The 19063-nt window shown below is 37.9% G+C and overlaps 1 protein-coding gene across 1 annotated transcript in view; it reads right to left on the bottom strand.

The window, feature by feature from the left end:
• The window catches only part of LOC150101230 (MAM and LDL-receptor class A domain-containing protein 2-like), a 1363156-nt gene that overhangs the window by 884110 nt on the left and 459983 nt on the right, over positions 1–19063 (bottom strand). Inside the window, exon 20 of the mRNA XM_090402193.1 lies at positions 2146–2266. Within this exon, the coding sequence (XP_090258319.1) occupies positions 2146–2266 (121 nt within the window). The remainder of the gene's footprint in view (positions 1–2145; positions 2267–19063) is intronic.

Genomic DNA, 19063 nt, shown 5'->3' with positions numbered 1-19063 from the left:
CTGGAATATAAGAGGAGATTGGCCCTAATATCCAAAGAAAATCCAAGGGAATTTTTTAGCTATGTGGCCAGTAGGAGGAGAAAAGACTGTGGAAGAATGATATTGTGGAATAAAAATGGGAATAGAGTGACTGATGCAGAGGACATAGTGGAATTGTTCAATGAACACTTTATTGAATTTCATCCTAGAGGAGTCAGTTTTAATGCTAGAGGGATAGGGCAGGTTCAAGGTTTAGAGGTACAGGAGGAGAGTGTGTTTCAGATACTGAGTACTCTGGATGTCAGTAAAGCTTTGGGACTGGATGGTATTTCACCACGAGTTTTAAGAGAATGTGCTAGGGAACTGACAGTGTCATTAACCTGGCTTTTCAATGAAAGTCTGGCTGTGGGAAAGGTGGCCAGGGAATGGAAGGAAGGTAAGATAGTGCCATTGCATAAGGGTGGTAACAGACTGGAAGTGTCTAATTATAGGCCCGTCTGTGTGTCATCAGTAGTTGTTAAGATCTTGGAGAAAGTAGTGAGGGACCATATACAGCATTGGGCAGATGAGGGTAATGTTATCTGTGAGAGTCAACATGGATTTGTGAAAGGGTGCTCTTGTTTTAGCAATATGCTAGCCTTTAATAATAAAGTTACAAGAATATTAGATGAGGGGAAAGGCATATACTGCAATTTTCTTAGAGTTAGCGAAGGCATTTGACAGGGTGTCACATGATAAGCTGATATTTAAGTTGCAGCACATGGATCTGGATGTCAGATTGGTCAACTGGATTCAGGATTGGCTGTCTGGATTCAGAGAGTTGTGTATGGTGGAGCAATTTCAAGGAAGCAGAGGAGCAGAGGGTTACAAGTGGGGTCCCACAGGGCTCAGTACTAGGACCTATATTGTTTAACCTTTATATCAACATTGCCAGTGGATTGCAAGGGGATATTCAGTTGTTTGCAGATGATGCAAAGCTGGGAAGGATTATTAGTAGTGCAGATGTGGTAGCCCTGCAGAGGATTTAAATAAGCTAGATATATGGACAAATGAATGGGTGTGTCGATTTAATGCAGTAAAATGTAAAGGCTTGAGGTTTGAGAAACATAGATGGGATGCTGGATACTCTATGACAGGAGTTATATTGGAGGAAGTAGGGGAGACAAGAGATCTGGGGGGGGCTGATGATTGATAGAAACCTGAAATTTAGGGGACATAGTGCAAAGGTAGTGAAGATAACACAGAGGATTGCTGCAATTATGAGAAGGACAGTGACCTGCAGAGATAAAAGGGTTATCATTCCGTTGTATAATCTCTGATCAGACCACACTTAAACTATTGTTCTCTGATTTGGTCTCCAGGATTTAAAGGGGATAAATTAACTGTGGAAAGGATACAAAGATGGATGACAAAGATGGTTTCAGGACTGTACAATTTTGGTTATGAGGATCAGTTGAGGGAATGTGGACTGCAGAGTTTGGTGGATAGAAGAAGGAGAGGTGATATGATTGAGACTTTTAAACTGTTGAGAGGTGGTTACAGGGTTGACACTGGGGAGTTCTTTCGCTTGGTTGAACAGCAGGAAGGAGTGATGACAAGAGGCCATCCCTGGAAGTTACGAAAGGAAACTGTGAGCAAGAGGGTGAGGAGTGGTTTCTTTGCATTGGAGGGTGGTTGAACCATGAAATGCATTGCCTGATGGAGTGGTGAGAGTGAGAACGGTCAATGAGTTTCAAGAGTGGTATGATAGACTTTGTGTTTCTGAGGGGGCGACCTCCCCTCGATGAATCTTGACAGACTTTATGTTCTTAGGAAGGACCTCCCAAGATGAGTCTTTTGACTCCATGGAAGCCTGAATAATAATAATGATAATAATAATAATAATAATATCTTTGGCTATCTCATTTAAATTTAAAATATTTTTCTATAAGTTATCATCAGAATTTATAAATATTATTTATTCATCAGCAAATACTTATTTGTATTTGATTATATTCATATATACTTATGAAATGAAAGGTTTTAGAATATTACTCAATATTTGTCTTTCTTTTAATATATTAATTAAATGCTTCTTAATGTAAGTTAGTAAAATGTTTCTTTGTAAGATGTTCAGTTTATAAACTTGAATTTAATTATTTAACAAAAACAATGGAAGAAACTTACGATAAATTACTGGTGGTACAGTAGTAATAACACTGCTTGTTTCATTACAGTCTTTAAGTATCAAGATGTCATCAAATGCAAGATAACCATTATCATAAGATGGGGTACCAACAATTTGAAACTTCATGTGAAATAAATAAAATAACGATTAGTAAATATATGCCATTCTTTACTTAAGAATGCACATAATCAAATGTATACATTTAAAGTAATAATTTTTTTTTTTCAATTTTTATTATTATCATTGCTATGGAAAGGAGTGAGCTTTCAAAATGGTTTTCTCACTGTAATGATGATAAGTGTTGTTATTATTTTTATCAATACCAAAGAATTTCTTGCATAATAATAACAATTCCAAGATGACTTTTTCTCCCCATCTCTCTTTCTTTCTTCAACAATACATCACTTTATAATAATACATCAGATAGGAAAGCATAAGCAAGCATCACTAACACTGAATAAATAATAAGAAGGGAATAAATGGATGAAATTTTTATTTATCATAACATTTTTGCTCTTGTAAAAAAGCATCCTGAATATAAATTTTAAATTAAAGAGACAGAAGTGACAACCAGAACAATCAAGAAAGAAAATGTGTTAATTACACACAAATAACTGAGTGGCATGGTATAAAAATAAATTATGGTCTTAACTGTATAATTTTAAAGAAGAGATTTATTATTAAATCTTAAAACTATTTCACATGTTGAGGTGTATGGAGAAAACTATTTCCTATAAGTGGAAAATCTTCAGCCCTTCATTTCTGTGCAAATTTCGTGAAGCAAGCAAGACATCAGGTCAAGAAGAAGTTGCTGTGACCAGGTCCTGGTAACGCAGATTGAAGCAGGCTTCCAGAAGAAACTTAAATCTGCAGTCACTTTCATTGATCTTGATTATTAAAAAAAAAAAAAAAAAAAAAAATCAGCTAACGCCTTTTTATTCCCGTATACGGGAGTAGGCGAGGCCATTTAGCCCTATCTAACTTTTGGAGACTGAGTGGGCAGTTCAATCTCCACTGGTACCCAATCAGAGACAGATGGCCCAAGGCTATCACTAATTAAGCGGTATGCAGTGAAGAGAGACGGCTCAAATGTGCCGCCATCTCGTGGTCCCTAACCCTAACACAATATATTTAATGTCTGAAATAATGTGGGTTCTACGGTCGATTTTCTTGAGTTTACAGGACGAAAAACCCGAGTTTCCGGGAGGAAAAACCTGCTCGCCCGTGCCAGAGAACGACTAACTCGGGAACCGGTCGAAAAAAGGCTTAGAAAAATTTCCTCTAGTCGCCGACTAGACTCGAAACCAAGCCTTCCTTCGTGCGGCCAAGTGCGGTGGTGTGCAAACGCCACATCCACTGAGCTACACAGGCTACTTCTTGATTATTATTATTATTATTATTATTATTCAGGCCTCCATGGAGTCAAAAGACTCATCGTGGGAGGTCCTTCCTAAGAACATAAAGTCTGTCAAGTCTCATTGAGGGGAGTTCCCCCCTAAGAAACACAAAGTCTATCATACCACTCCTTAAACTCAGTGACCGTTCTTGCTCTCACCACTCCATCAGGCAATGCATTCCACGGTTCAACCACCCTCCAATGCAAAGAAACCACTCCTCACCCTCTTGCTCACAGTTTCCTTTCGGAACTTCCAGAGATGACCTCTTGTCATCACTCCTTCCTGCTGTTCAACTAAGTCAAAGAACTCCCCAGTGTCAATCCTGTAACCACCTCTCAACAGTTTAAAAGTCTCAATCATATCACCTCTCCTTCTTCTATCCACCAAACTCTGCAGTCCACATTCCCTCAACTGATCCTCATAACCAAAATTTTACAGTCCTGAAACCATCTTTGTCATCCGTCTTTGTACCCTGGGGACCAAATCTGAGAACAATAGTTTAAGTGTGGTCTGATCAGAGACTTATACAACGGAATGATAACCCTCTTATTTCTGCAGGTCACGGTCCTCATAATTGCAGCAATCCTCTGCGTTACCTTCACTACCTTTGCAATATGTCCCCTAAATTTCAGGTTTCTATCAATCATCAATCCCAGTATAACTCCTCCCATAGAGTATGCAGTGTCCCAAACCTCAAGACCTTACATTTTGCTGCATTAAATCGATACCCCCATTCATTTGCCCATCTATTTAGCTTATTTAAATCCTCTTGCAGGGCTACCACATCTGCACTGTTACTAATAATCCTTCCCAGCTTTGCATCATCTGCAAACAACTGAATATCCCCTTGCAATCCACTGGCAATGTTGATATAAAGGTTAAACAATATAGGTCCTAGTACTGAGCCCTGTGGGACCCCACTTGTAGCCCTCTGCTTCCTTGAAACTGCTCCACCATACAACAACTCTCTGATACCTATCAGATAGCCAATCCTGACTCCAATTGACCAATCTGACATCCAGACCCATGTGCTGCAACTTAAATATCAGTTTATCATGTGGCACCCTGTCAAATGCCTTCACTAAGTTAGTAAAATGGCAGCATATGCCTTTCCCTCATCTAATGCTCTTGTAACTTTATTATAAAAGGCTAGCATATTGCTAAAACAAGAGCATCCTTTCACAAATCCATGTTGACTCTCACAGATAACATTATCCTCATCTGCCCAATGTGTATATGGTCCCTCACTACTTTCTCCAAGATCTTAACAACTACTGATGACACACAGACTGGCCTATAATGAGACACTTCCAATCTGTTACCACCCTTATGCAATGGCACTATCTTACCTTCCTTCTATTCCCTGGGCACCTTTCCCGCAGCCAGACTTTCATTGAAAAGCCAGGTTAAAGGCACTGTCAGTTCTCTAGCATATTCTCTCAAAACTCGTGGTGAAATACCATTCAGTCCCAAAGCATTACTGACATCCAGAGTACTCAGTATCTTAAACACACTCTCCTCCTGTACCTCTAAACCTCGAACCTGCCCTATCCCTCTAGCATTAAAACTGACTCCTCTAGGATGAAATACAATAAAGTGTTCATTGAATAATTCCACTATGTCCTCTGCATCATCACTTTATTCCCATTTTTATCCCACAATATCATTCTTCCATAGTCATCTCTTCTCCTACTGGCCACATAGCTAAAAAATTTCCTAGAATAACCCACAATGACTGGAATTGGATACACAATAGAGTAGGTTAATCCTCTAAAGAGTCTATAACAGAAAAAATCTTGGTAATAGAGTGAAAGGACACCTGAAGATCAACAAACCTAAGCAAAGTTGCTATTCCTCAGAAATCCCTTTCATATAAGGGATGGTAAAGTGATGATCTACTTCTCGGGAGGAAACTCTATAATTAATGATATTGTTGATATAAGATTCGATGAATGCATTGATATAGTCTTATGTCAACAGAACTTGGGCTTATTGACAAAAACTTTCATTGAAGTTAATGGCTTCATCATGGCTTGTTGACATATAGTACAGCAAAGTCATTAGCCAGAAGATATGCAATATCATTATTATTATTATTATTATTATTATTATTATTCCTGATACCTCCAAGGAGTCCAAAGACTCATCGCAGGAGGACATCTTCAACTGTCTCTACACCTAACCGCTACTACGAATCATCTCCATCAATGCCATCTACCGCCCACCTCCAACACCACCACAACTAGTAATTTTTGTCTGTAAATTGCGTGTGTTCTGAAGGGCCGATTTGTATGTATGCGGGATGAAAAACCCGAGTTTCCGGGAGAAAAAACCCTGCTACCTCTGTATGAGATCGGCTAACTCACCTTCGAATTGAAATCGACCAGATAAAGATTCCTCCCGTCGCGATGAGAATCGAACTCCTATTCCAATTGAAGGGCGCAATGTACCGTCGTTCTTCCAATTGCGCTACGGAGGTGCTTTATCATGCTTCAATTTAGCATAAAGAATGAATTCAATGTACAAGTTTTAATGGTACTAATTTTTGACAATGTTGGTGATGTGAAACACATGAATGTAAAGAATAATGTGGATTTTCTTTCTAAAAATAGAGAAACACAGGCTACCATCTAATGAAAGAAGAAGGTCTAAAAAAAAAAAAAAAAAGGCAACATGATGAAATTTTACTACTTATAAAGAAAATTGAATGTATTAGTGAATATTATTATCATCATCAAAAAGGTACATTGCCAAACTTCAAAAATGTCATCCCCATATTATTATTATACCCTCTATGGAGTCAACAGACTCATCGTGGGAGGTTCATTCAACTGACATCATATTTATCATAACAAATCTTAAAATCCTTAACACTCCTTGCATTAACAACACATTATGGTAATACATTCCATTCACTGACAATTCTCCATGTAAAAAAAAAAAAAACCTACTCCTCACACCCTTCTTCACCACAAGGAAAATTTACAAGAGATTTTATCTAGTATCTTTATTCAAATAGCTCCATGAAATAGTTTGCAATGGTAGGAGAAAGTCGATCATGGCTGCACCTTCAATTTGCTAGTAAAGTTTTGAAAAGTAAAGTGGCCAGAATGGATGACAAAATCAAAGAGGTGAAGAATATCTTCAGGAAAGTCTGATGTTTCATCCTGGAGCACATTACTGAAGAGAGACAAATATTCTTCTTCTTATTATTATTATCATGATTTATGGCATCCACATGGCTGCAGGAGTCTGGAGACTCATCGAGGAAGACCCAAATCAACCATTATACACACAAATCCTATCATATCTCTCCTTGAATCCATTCATCATCAAGGGACTCAAAACCAATTCTGGCAATCCATTCCACTCACTCATTATTCTCCATGCAAAAAATCTGTTCTGCACACCCCTACTAACCACACTCTTACACAACTTCTGCAGATTGCCCATAGTTTTCTGACTATTTGTTGTATATTGAAAAATTTCACTTGCATCAATTCTATAAAACCCCTTTAATATCTTCAAAGTTTACCATAATTTTTACCATAATTATTACTAACCCACAAACCCTCAACCCATTCTTGTAAGGAGTATTCCACAGACCTGTTACCATCATGGCCACTCATCTCAAAATTTTTTCAATCACCTTCTGGTCTCCAAGAAACACAGCTGTCCAAATCTGTGCATAGTAGTCAAGATGTGGCCAAATCATAGCCTTATGATTTGGAATAATAACCTCCTTATCTTTACTTGTTAGTGTGTTTTTCAACATCAAAGTAATTTGTTGAGCAATTTTACCAACTTTTGCAACAGCCTTCTGAACGTTAACTCTTTGTCCACCATTATCCCTAGCCTCATCAATTTCCTGCAAATCAATATCATCAATATGATGCATCATATTGTTGGATGTTTTTCCACTTGGTTAGACCATAAACTATATATTTAGTTTAATTCTTTATCCAAGTGTAAGCAAACAAAGTTTGTGTCTGAAGTATCTTCATGACTGGGGCAACTCATGGCAAAGGTTCACCGAGTTCACATCACTTTCCTTAGTATCCCATAATGCAAAGCACATCTCCTTGCAGACATGTATAATGCTATGCATTATGGGAAGGGTCACTACCCAGACCAGTTTCAACCTTTATTGAGATCTCTTCAGTGGGAGCCAGACCCAGAGGTGATACCAAGAATGAAGCATATGCAGAAGTCATATGCTTCATTCTTGAAGTCATTTCCATATGTCAATTGCCAAAGTTGTCACACTTTATTATTAAATTACTCTGCATTAGAGAAAGATGTTGGAAGTTTTTTTCACTTGGTTAGACCATAAACTATATATTTAGTTTAATCCTTTATCCAAGTTCAACCAAGCAAAGTTTGTGCCTGAAGTATCTTCAGGACTGGGGCAACTCGTGGCAAAGGTGGACTGAGTTCACATCACTTTCATTAGTATCCCATAATACAAAGCACATCTCCTTGTGGACATGTATAATGCTATGCATTATGGGAAGGGTCACTACCCAGACTGGTTTTGACTTTATTGAGGTCTCTTCAGTGGGAGCCATCTTTCTCTAATCCAGAGTAATATAATAATAAGGTGTGACACCTTTTGCAACTGGCATATGGAAATATGACTTCTGCATTGCTTCAACCTTGGTATCACCTCTGGGTCTGGCTCCCACTGAAGAGACCTCAATAAATGTCGAAACCAGTTGGAAGTTTGGATGATGGATGGCAATGGTGTAGCCAATGAAGTTCTAACTGAGGCTCAGCTGTTGCTGTTACCCAGGTAGAGGAGTAATGAATGGCAATGCTGTAGCCCATGAAGTTAACTGAGGCATGGCTGTTGCTGTTACTAGTGGTGTAGCTAGAGCTTTTGCCACCCATGGCAGTCCCTGAGTTTGCCACACCTCTCAATACACATCAAAAATACTACAAAAACTCAAAACAACATATAGGGAAATAAATTAAAACACTATGTTTATTTTTGAAGTAAAACTTTAATTTCAATATTCTAAAATGTTGTATTTCTTGCTTTTCTGTTAGCAAAATCATCTTAATCTATCATCATAATTTTTAATCAGTTTTATTTAGAAAAACTTCTCTCACAACTAGCAACACTTACAGCAATTGTGAGGAAATTTTGCAGTAGTATTACAATATTTGGAAATGAGTTCTCAAGACTGTATTTTAGAATTAACTGTAAAAGTTAAAAAAGGTTCAAAGTTCGGCCCAGTGCGGACTGCCCCCTCCTCCCCCCCCTCTAGCTATGCCACTGGCTGTTACCCCTCAGATGAAATATGTTCAGTTCTGCTCAGTGGTGGGGTGAGCCTGCACACTGGTAGGGCCAATGCTGAGAGTTCTTCTCAGTGATGGAGTGAGCCGGTTACTGAGGGGAACAACTGGTGAGTTAAGATCTTTTTTGGTCACGCATTGTTAGGTGATCTGGGGATGGGGGGGGATCCACGAGTTTTTGGAGAGGTAATCCTGCACTTAATACAGGGAAACCGGTCTGGGTAGTGACCCTTCCCATAATGCATAGCATTATACATGTCTACAAGGAGATGTGCTTTGCTTTATGGGATACTAAGGAAAGTGATGTGAACTCAGCCTGCCTTTTCCACGAACTGCCCCAGTCCTGAAGATACTCCAGGTGCAAACTTTGTTTGTGTACACTTGGATAAAGAATTAAATTAAATATATAATTTATGATACACCATATGCAACTTTTTCATAACCTTACATTTTTCAACCTTAAACTGACAATCATTATTCTTTGCCCACAATGCCAATTTATTTAAATCATCCTGCAGGATGTATACATCAGCTTTATCAACTATTGCTACTCCTAGTTTGCATCATCAGCAAACAACTGAATATCCCCTTTTAAATCTTTTCCTAAGTCAATTATATACAAATTAAAGAGTAGTGTCCCTAGTATCAAACCTTGAAGTACTCCACCAGTCACCAATATTCTCCTAGACTCCACTCCCCATATACTGCTCTCTGGTGCCTGTCTGTCAGTCATTCCCCTATCCATACTACTAGCTTCATATCCATTCCCATCCTCTCCACTGTTAGTAAAACTTTTTTTACAATTTTTCATGTGGTATTCTGTCAAATGCCTTGGCAAAGTCAAGCAGTATCATAGTGTAGCTATTACCTTTATCCAGTTCTGCTGTCACTTTATTAATAAGATGCAGATATAAGATATTTCCTATTTAATGTTTGTGTACCTTGAAGCAGCTTCCTTGAAGTATGATAGGGTTGTACAAAAAATTGGACAGTTTTGTCTCTTTTCTAAGAATATGTTTCTCTTTTGCTACATAGAAAGTAGTCCCAAATTGTCAGCTCTTTTCTTGACATCTTTTATCTTATCTCTCAACCATCCCGTAATATGTAATATCATACTCACTGCATATCTTGTACAAAATGTCTGGATTTTTGGAAGTTGTAGTTGTTTCAGCAATCTGAATGTCATTTTGGATACAGACAATAACATAAATACATCTGCTAACAAGTTATCCAAGTTAACTTTGGTTAAGAGAAAGCTCTGAGATTTTTCTTTGAAGTGAGAACTGTTCCTAATAAAGAAACAGGATTTAGTATTTGTTGTATTACTTCAAAGCCTCCGTGGACTCCAAAGACACATAGTGAGAGGTTGAACACTTCACACTCTGTGTACACTTTAGACTTTTTGTACAGTTTCCAGGGATGAACTCTTAGTCTCACATCACCCATTTATCTTATGCAATAATTCCCCAGTATCTGTCTGATAGGCTCCTCTCACACATTGCAATCATATCATCCCCTCCTCCTATCAGTACTGTGGAAAGAAGTGAGAGTTTTCAAAATGCTGAATGTAATTTAGAAAGGGATTTTAAAGCATTGAAACATTAAAGCATAGGAAATTAAAGTATAATGGAATATCTGCTTCCTGAACTATGGAAGTACTTATTACTTAGGAGGGTGTTCATGGTAAATTTTTATTTTCTTATTGGTTCCTTCATCCTAGCAAGAGATACTGTCAATGAGTGTATTCAATTTTTTTTTTTTCATTTGACTGGATGTACAGTCATTCTTTTCAGTCTTGAACTATTATTACATTTTCCTTATAAGTCTTATTAATAAAAAATTAGTGTTCTGCCTTTAGAGAGAGAGAGGGGGGTGGGGGGGGAATAAAGCCTCAATTTCTGGGTAAGATAAATTAGAAGTTGGAGGCTGCTTGCATTTAAAAAGGAATTCTGCTATGAAAATGAAGATGGTTAGCTGTGTCTGAAGCAATATCATGTAATGCTTTAGCTACAGCTACAAAAATTCTATTATGGGAACAAATTTAGGAGCAATAGCAAAATCCGAAGCCCTTAGAATTGTGTGCTTATTTATTCGCTACATAGGGTATTAATCACTGCTCTATCTGGCTCCCTAGTAGTCAAAAAAAAAAAAAAAGATGATGAGGGGCAATGGCTAATAAGAAAGGCATTTCTAAAAGAATAACTAAATTGCTTAGATCTGTCAGTCTTCAAGTGTCCTTTCACTCTATGTACAAAATTTCTGCCTTTTCAGGCTTTGGAAAGGAAAAACTTTTGCCTTGAGCCTATCCTGATGTTTATTAAATTACTTGCCATTGTGGGCAAGTGTTAGCTGAACTGTTAGATCTGCAGCTATTTGTGATGGTGAGCATCTTGATTATGTTAAATTCCATGAGACAAAATAGTCCAGACTTACAGAAAATGCCATCTCCACTGAACATTGAGTTCTTTAAAATAAGACTATGGTCCTACACAAAAGTAGTTCACTCTTGGAAAGTTTATACAAAGAAAGTTTTTTATGCAACAGCCAATAACTGAACTGCCTGTGGTGATCATCACATGTCATACCTATACTACTGAACAAGACAATTCTGGAACATTAAAACCAGAAGTGTGGAAGCTATACGACCACAACTAATATAGCATTAATGCCTATATACACTTCACAAATCAACAATCAAAACACAGCCTTATTAACATCTAGTTTGCTCAACTCCCCATACACCTCTCGCTCACTTACAGTCAGTCTCTCCTCCCCATCATCAACTGCTCTCAATCTCTCTATGAAATCACATTCACAAGATTTAAAGACCTTTATGAACTGCTCGTTAAGTATTTCCACCATACATTCTGCAACAGCTGTCTTTATACCATTTTCTCCAATCAATGTCATCCTTCCATAATCGTTCTTTCTTTTGCTGGCTACATATCGAAAGAAACTCCTTAGGATTATTTTTGGCATAATTTGCTAACTGCTGTTCATACCTCTCTTTAGCTATCCCTCACCAACGAAGTCACCCTCCTTGCCTGGTCTTTGTAGACCTCATGAAATTGGTTATTTCCACTTCTCTTATGCTGCCTCCACAATGCCCTTTTTCTCTGTATCGCATGCTTAATCTCTTTATTCATCCATCTCACACCTACCTTATTTAACTTTCTCACCCTTGGAAAACATTTAAACATAGAATCTACTAGATAGTTTTTGAAAATCCCAAAAGCTTCACTGATCTCTTTTCCAGCTCACTCCTCATTTCTAATTTCCTCCTCCATAATCTCCGATTTTCCCTCTCTTGCCTTCTATTCTTTTTATATCCCCCTCTGGATTAATCTGATAAAATCCTCTCACTAACTTAAACATCTGTCATATCATCTGTTTTTCCTCCCCACTAAATTCTGAAATCCGCATTTCTTCAACCTTTCTCTGTAACTAGCATTCCAAAATCTTGATATTGTCTTAGTCACTCATCTCTGGACCCTCTCCAATGTTTCCACATCACATTGAAAACCAAGTGATCAAATCTGAGCAGAACATTCCAAGTGTGGTCTGACCAGTGGTTAATATGGTGGCACAACAACTTCCTTATTCCTACATGTTAGTTCACATCTTATCATAGCAACACGATGATGTGCAGTCTTTGCAACACATGCAATATGCCTTGTAAACTTCAGTATACTGTTTACCGTCACTCCCAAATCTTGAACCTCTTCCACTTCCAGTATAAAATTGCTATTATTTCATTTAATACTGAATGCTTCATACAGGCTGTGCATAACTGTAAATAGCCTGAATAATAATATTTCTGTGAAATGTATATTTATAAAAAAAAAGGAATACATTCAGAATTATACAATTAATCCCTGTAGAGATGAAATAATGTAACTATATGTTATTTGTATATAAAACATATGCGAAATAATGATGAAGATGATGGCTTTTAAATTGCAATAGTTATTCTATGATCAGGGGCCCTTAATAAGAATGTGATGAAAGCATGTTTCCTAGATATGAAGACGAAGAGTGTGCTGAGATGATATACGAAAGAGTTGATTGTTTTGACAGGTATGAACAATTTGAAGGGTGAGAAAGAAATGGGAGAAGTTATGAAAGAGTGACTGAGAAGCAAAAAAGAAGAGTGAGAATGTAAAGATTCTGAACATGTTGTCTCAGTGTGACAGGACTCAACTGAAAAGAAGGGCCATGAAGACTAATGAGTCAATGAGATATTGTACATTTTATAGATTTATAGAGTGAATTCAATGGAATTCATATCTCTCAGCAATACTTTCCCCAATTATCTAATTCCAAAACCACCTTTGATGCAGACCTTTGGGTAAATACCAGTCAAACATGGCTACCCAAGAACAAATGAGTATATGTGTGCAAAAAGATATATCTTGGACTGTTCAGTACAACTTCCAGTTTTCAAATCAGAATGGATTAATAATGGGTAACTAATGTCTAATTAGTTACCCTTACATTTTATTAGTAATAACATGAAAGGGGATGTTGAAATACATGCACAGGAGTGCTAAAAATCTCTGAATAAATGGGAGGAGTTTTTTTTGCATTGGTCATAAATTGACTTGGCCAAAAATTAAGTATTTATTAGTAAGACCTGGTTGACAGAAGATGATATAGTTACAAGGATACAATATAAGGATATTGTAATTTCAGGGAAGATAGAAGGAAGAGGCCAAGAAGGAGTATTGCTGAGTTGAAAATATCAACATAAATAAAAGTTAGGGAGGATTTTAGGTCAGTGAGATGGTTCATCATTTGAGGTTGTGTGGTGTGATATGGAGACCAACAGGACAAATATATATACATATATATATATATTAGCATCCACATTTTTCTGTGCAAGTCATACATTGGCAGATTACCGCAATAAGTAGAGATTATTATTATTACCCCAAGACCTCATGGAGTCAAAGACTCATCTGGGAGGTCCTTTTATCACACACATCTCATCATACCATGTCTTAAACATACTCAAACTCCTTGCAGACACCACACTCTCAGGCAAGGAATTCCAATCATTCACAACTCTGCACATAAAAAACCTGCCTCTCACTCCCCTACTCACACCCTCTTTATACAGTTTCCAGGGATGACCTCTGGTTCTCCCCTGATCTCCCACTATTCTCTGTAGAACATCGAGTAGTTATTATTGGAACTTAAACTATAGGGACATAGACTGGAGGAAGGTGTATATAGCAAGATGGAAATGAAATTTATACAGCTATTAAGGGAAAATCACTGCAACAGCATGTAATAGAGGGGACCAGGGGAATTGACAGAGCTGAATCTGGTAAGAGCATCAGAAGATGTATGGATAACCATGGTGGCCAGCCTGCTTCTAGTGACTGGCAGTTTTCTTCTGTAAGTTTTGTAAAACATGTGGAATTTTCAGTCAAGAATGATTGAGTGATGTGGAATTGTTATATAGGATAACAAAGTAGGTAATTAGGATATGTTTAGGAAACAGCCTGGAACAGCGCAATGGCATAAGAAGCTACAATTTAAGAATGTCAGTGGTGCATGGGAACTGTGAAGGATTGTTTGAGAGAAGGAAGATTATATCTAGTGCTGGGAGGATAGAACAAGTGGAATTAAATGGAGTAGTAATAATATAAAATGGGAGCTGGAAAAATAGAAAACACTGTGTAGGAAATATAAAGAAAAAGGTCATCAGTATGCTCATGAAGAATACAGAGTGCAGACTAGAAGGGTTACCAGCATAGTAGAGAGTGTTAAATCAGATTCTGAGTAGAAATTAACTTATTTGTTTAACATTATAAATTAATTGACTTTATAAATTGCCAGCCTGGTTGGCTGAGTGGTTAGCATATCCACTCTCCAGCCAAAAGGCTGCGGGATTGAATCCCACCATGGACATTAATGTTTACGAGTGTCGGTAAAAGTGGTAGTAGTGGGAGGTAGATGGTGTTGGTGTTGTTCCAGTCATTGTTGTTGGTGGATTGAGTGAGTGGTTGAGACAGAGTTGTAGAGTAGTGTACCCTACCTCGATGAGCTTTTGAACTCCCTGGAAGTGTCAAGTAATAACAATAATAGTAATAAATTAATTAAGAAAATTAAATTAAGAAAGCATGCAAAAATTCTAAACGGTTTTGGTTGTGGTTTTTAATGAGGTATTAAGAATGCTGTCAGTTGGTTAGAGCGATCGTGATGTACTTGTTTGAGAAGTGATGAAACAAGGAAAGGTTACTGCCAAAAAAAAATAGGATATATGTGAAATTATAAGGGGTGTAGGGAGATTATGGGAAGCACTATGTGATAAAGCACTTGATGAGCTGCATAGAAAAAAATTGACAGTAAATGAGAATTCATCAGGTATAATCTGACACAAGAAATAATATATACTAAGAATTAAGTGAATAAACAAAATAAGAGTGAAATGCATGAACAGTGAAATCAAAAGTGAAACGAATAACAAGAAAAAGATGTTATGGAGGAGGTACAAGGTAGTCAAAACAATCAGAGGCATGAAGAGGTAATTGAAGAGATATGGCCCCAGTCCAGTGGAGAGATCACATTAAGTGAGTGGTATCAGTGGAACTAGCTGTAGATCCAGAAATAAGCTGTCGTGTTTGTATACCAATGCTAGAAGTATAAGAAACAAGGTGGATGAAATGGTTGCACTAATCACGTCTGTTCACCCAAAGATTGTCGGAATAAGTGAGACATGGTTAGATGAGGACGACATCCTGATAGGAATAGAGATGGAAGGGTATGATATGTTTTGTGAGGATAGAAGGGGTAAAAAGGGAGGGGGAGTGCTACTGATGATAGAAAAAGAGTCCATACAAGGTAGAGATGCAAGAGGGAAATAGAGCCAGTGGTTTTAAGGCAGTATGGTGTGAGATAGAGGTGAATAGAATCAAATACTTGGTGGGATGTTGTTATAGACCTGGTAATGTGGATGGTGGTGATAGTGAAATGTGCAGTCAAATAAGCCAAGCAAATAAAAAAAGGGTAACCATTATGGGTGATTTTAATTCTAGCAATATAGACTGGAATGAAGAGATATACTTAATGAGTAGTTCATAAAGATCTTTCAATCTTGTGAATGTGACTTCATGGAGAGATTGAGAGCAGTTGATGATGGGGAGGAGAGACTAACTGTAAGTGAGCAAGAGGTGTTTGGGGAGTTGAGTACACTAGATGTAAATAAGGCTGTGGGACTTGATAATATATCACCGCGTGTTCTGAAGGAATGTGCCAGAGATTTGACACCTGCCTTGACATATTTTTTTAATACGAGTCTTGCACTTGGTCAAGTTCCTAAGGAGTGGAAGGACGGCAAGATTGTGCCACTTCATAAAGGAGGTGATCGAACTCAAGCATCAAACTATAGGCCTATCTCTGTGTCAGATGTTGTGGTTAAGTTGTTGGAGAAGCTTGTGAGAACTAGGATCCAGAGTTGGGTTGACAACAATCATATAATCTTTGATGGACAGCATGGATTTGCTAAAGGAAGGTCATCTTTTAGTAATCTACTTACTTATTACAATAAAGTGACTGCTTCCTTCGACAGAGGAGAAGGATACACAGTAATATACTTGGATTTTGGAAAAGCTTTTGATAGAGTACCTCATGATAAGTTGACAGTCAAACTAGAGCAGATTGGGTTGGATATTAGATTAGTGCATTGGATTCGAGACTGGCTATCTGATAGGTATCAACAAGTTGTGTATGGGGGTGCAATGTCGAGGAAAAGGAAAGTCACTAGTGGAGTGCCTCAGGGATCTGTTTTAGAGCCATTACTATTTAACTTGTATATTAATGATATTGGCAAAGATTTGGATGGAGATATTCAGTTGTTTGCAGATGATGCAAAGTTGGGACAAACCATAAAGACTAGTGAAGATGTTGTGGCCTTGCAAGAAGACTTGAATAAATTGAGTGATTGGGCACGGAAATGGGGATGTGAAATCAATGTTGCAAAATGTAAGGTTTTAAAATTTGGAAAACAAAGATGGGATGCAGAATTTATGCTTGGTGAGAATATATTGTAGGAAGTAGAGGAAATAAGAGATCTGGGGGATATAGTGGATAAGGATCTAAAATTTTGGGGACACATTGTCAAAATTGTGAAGACAACACAAAGGCTTCTGGGAAGGATGCAGAGGACAGTGACTTGTAGAAGTAGTCAGATTCTTGTTCCATTGTATAAGGCTTTGATTAGGCCACACATGGACTATTGTGCCCAGATTTGGTCACTGGGTTTTCAGAAGGATGAAGAGATGTTGGAAAGGGTCCAAAGGCGATTGACTAAGGTAGTTTCTGACCTCTGGAATGTCAAGTATAAGGAAAGATTGAGAAGATGTAATTTGCAGAGTCTGGTGGACAGGAGGAAGAGGGGGAGATATGACAGAGACCTACAAGTTGGTAAGAGGTTGTTATAAGATCAATGCTGGAGACATTCTACAGAGAATAGTGGGAGATCAGGGGAGAACCAGAGATCATCCCTGGAAACTGTATAAAGAGGGTGTGAGTAGGGGAGTGAGAGGCAGGTTTTTTTCATGCAGAGTTGTCAATGATTGGAATTCCTTGCCTGAGAGTGTGGTGTCTGCAAGGAGTTTGAGTGTGCTTAAGTCACTCAAATGATGTCTTAAACATCATTTGAGTGTCTTGATGAGATGTGTGTGTGATAAAAGGACCTCTCAGATGAGTCTTTGACTCCATGAGGTCTTGGGTAATAATAATAATAATAATAATAATAATAATAATTCAAGGGGATTATTCTATTACATGGCAAGAAAGAGAAGAATAATTCTGGCAGATTTACACTAGTGGATAGTTATTGTAGCAGAGCAACCATTACATACAATATAGTGAAATTATTTAACGAATACTATATCAGTGTATATCATCATCGTTCATCATATGTTATGCTTTCGAGCAGGCCCACACATTTTACAGCATAAGCCTCCATAATCTATAATCCTGCAGAATAGGTTGGTTTCTCCTTATTCCCAGTGGTATCCCATGTCTGTCAAAGAGGGTGTTCACGGGGTTGGTTTGCCTGTTTTGGGGGAGGAAAAAACCCCAGAGAAACTGGGGAAAAAACCCTGCTGTCCACGCCCAAGACCAGCTAACTTGGCTATGACTGAGGAAGATCCTTAAGCTACTCATGTCACCGACGAGAATCGAACCTGGGTCACTTCTTCCCTAGGCATATGGTTGAGAAGCATACAGCCACTAGGCTAACCGCGTGGACAGTATATATCATTAGGAGAATTAGAGGTAAAAGAATTAGATGTATATCAAGTATTGGTTGGGTTATATATTAATATGGCTGTAAGAATGGATGATATATATTTTTAAGGATTGTACAAAAGATATTTTTAGCTATGTCCTTGACCTGGTTATTTAATAAGGTTTACAGTGAGGAAGGTTCCTAAGAAGTGGAAAGAAAGCAAAAATAGTACTACCCCACTAACATTGTTCTAGGAGAGAAGTTCCCAAGTATGGACTGGTCTGAATATCTCTGGCTATACAGAACTGGGCAGTTAGACATAGAATTCTTTACTATGATGATCACTATCTTTTTTTTTTTTTTTTCATTTTATGATAATGTGTTGTTGTTACTGCTATTATTATTATTAATAATGACTTTTAGGGATGGCATCTTGTCCTTTTTCCTTCCTTTTGTTCTATTATATAAAAACTCTGCTTTGTGTCAATCCTGAAAATTCTTCTCAACAGTTTAAATGTTTAAATCATGACATTCCATCTTCTGTCTGTCTTTCAGTCTCTCCTAATAATTAAAATTATTATATTATTATTATTATTACGATACTTCCAGGGAGTCCAGCGACTCACTGAAGGAGGGCACCTGCTCTACAGCTGTGTCTCCACCACTCATCCACAACTGACCTCAACTACACCAATGCCATCTATCACTGCCAGTGGTATTTCCACAGACAATCACAAACATCCATGGCCATGGCGGGATTCGAACCTGCAGCCTTTTTGCTGCAGAGCAGATACGCTAACCACTTGGCCAGTCAGGCTGGCCAAATTGTACAGTCCTGATATCACTGGTTATTCACCTCTGTACTCTCCAAGGTTAACATGTTCGCTGCCACGCTACTCAGTCATAGTTTGTTCCCGCACGCTAAGCGCTTTTCTCATCTTCAAGGTCACTACGAGTAATCTCATAGCCAGCTTATCAGAC

The sequence above is a fragment of the Typopeltis vanoorti genome, chromosome 12 (genome assembly GCF_054136105.1).
Source record: "Typopeltis vanoorti isolate ZY-2024b chromosome 12, IOZ_Tvanoo_1.0, whole genome shotgun sequence".
Taxonomy (NCBI): Eukaryota; Metazoa; Arthropoda; class Arachnida; order Uropygi; family Thelyphonidae; genus Typopeltis; species Typopeltis vanoorti.
This window is presented reverse-complemented; position numbering and strand designations above follow the sequence as displayed.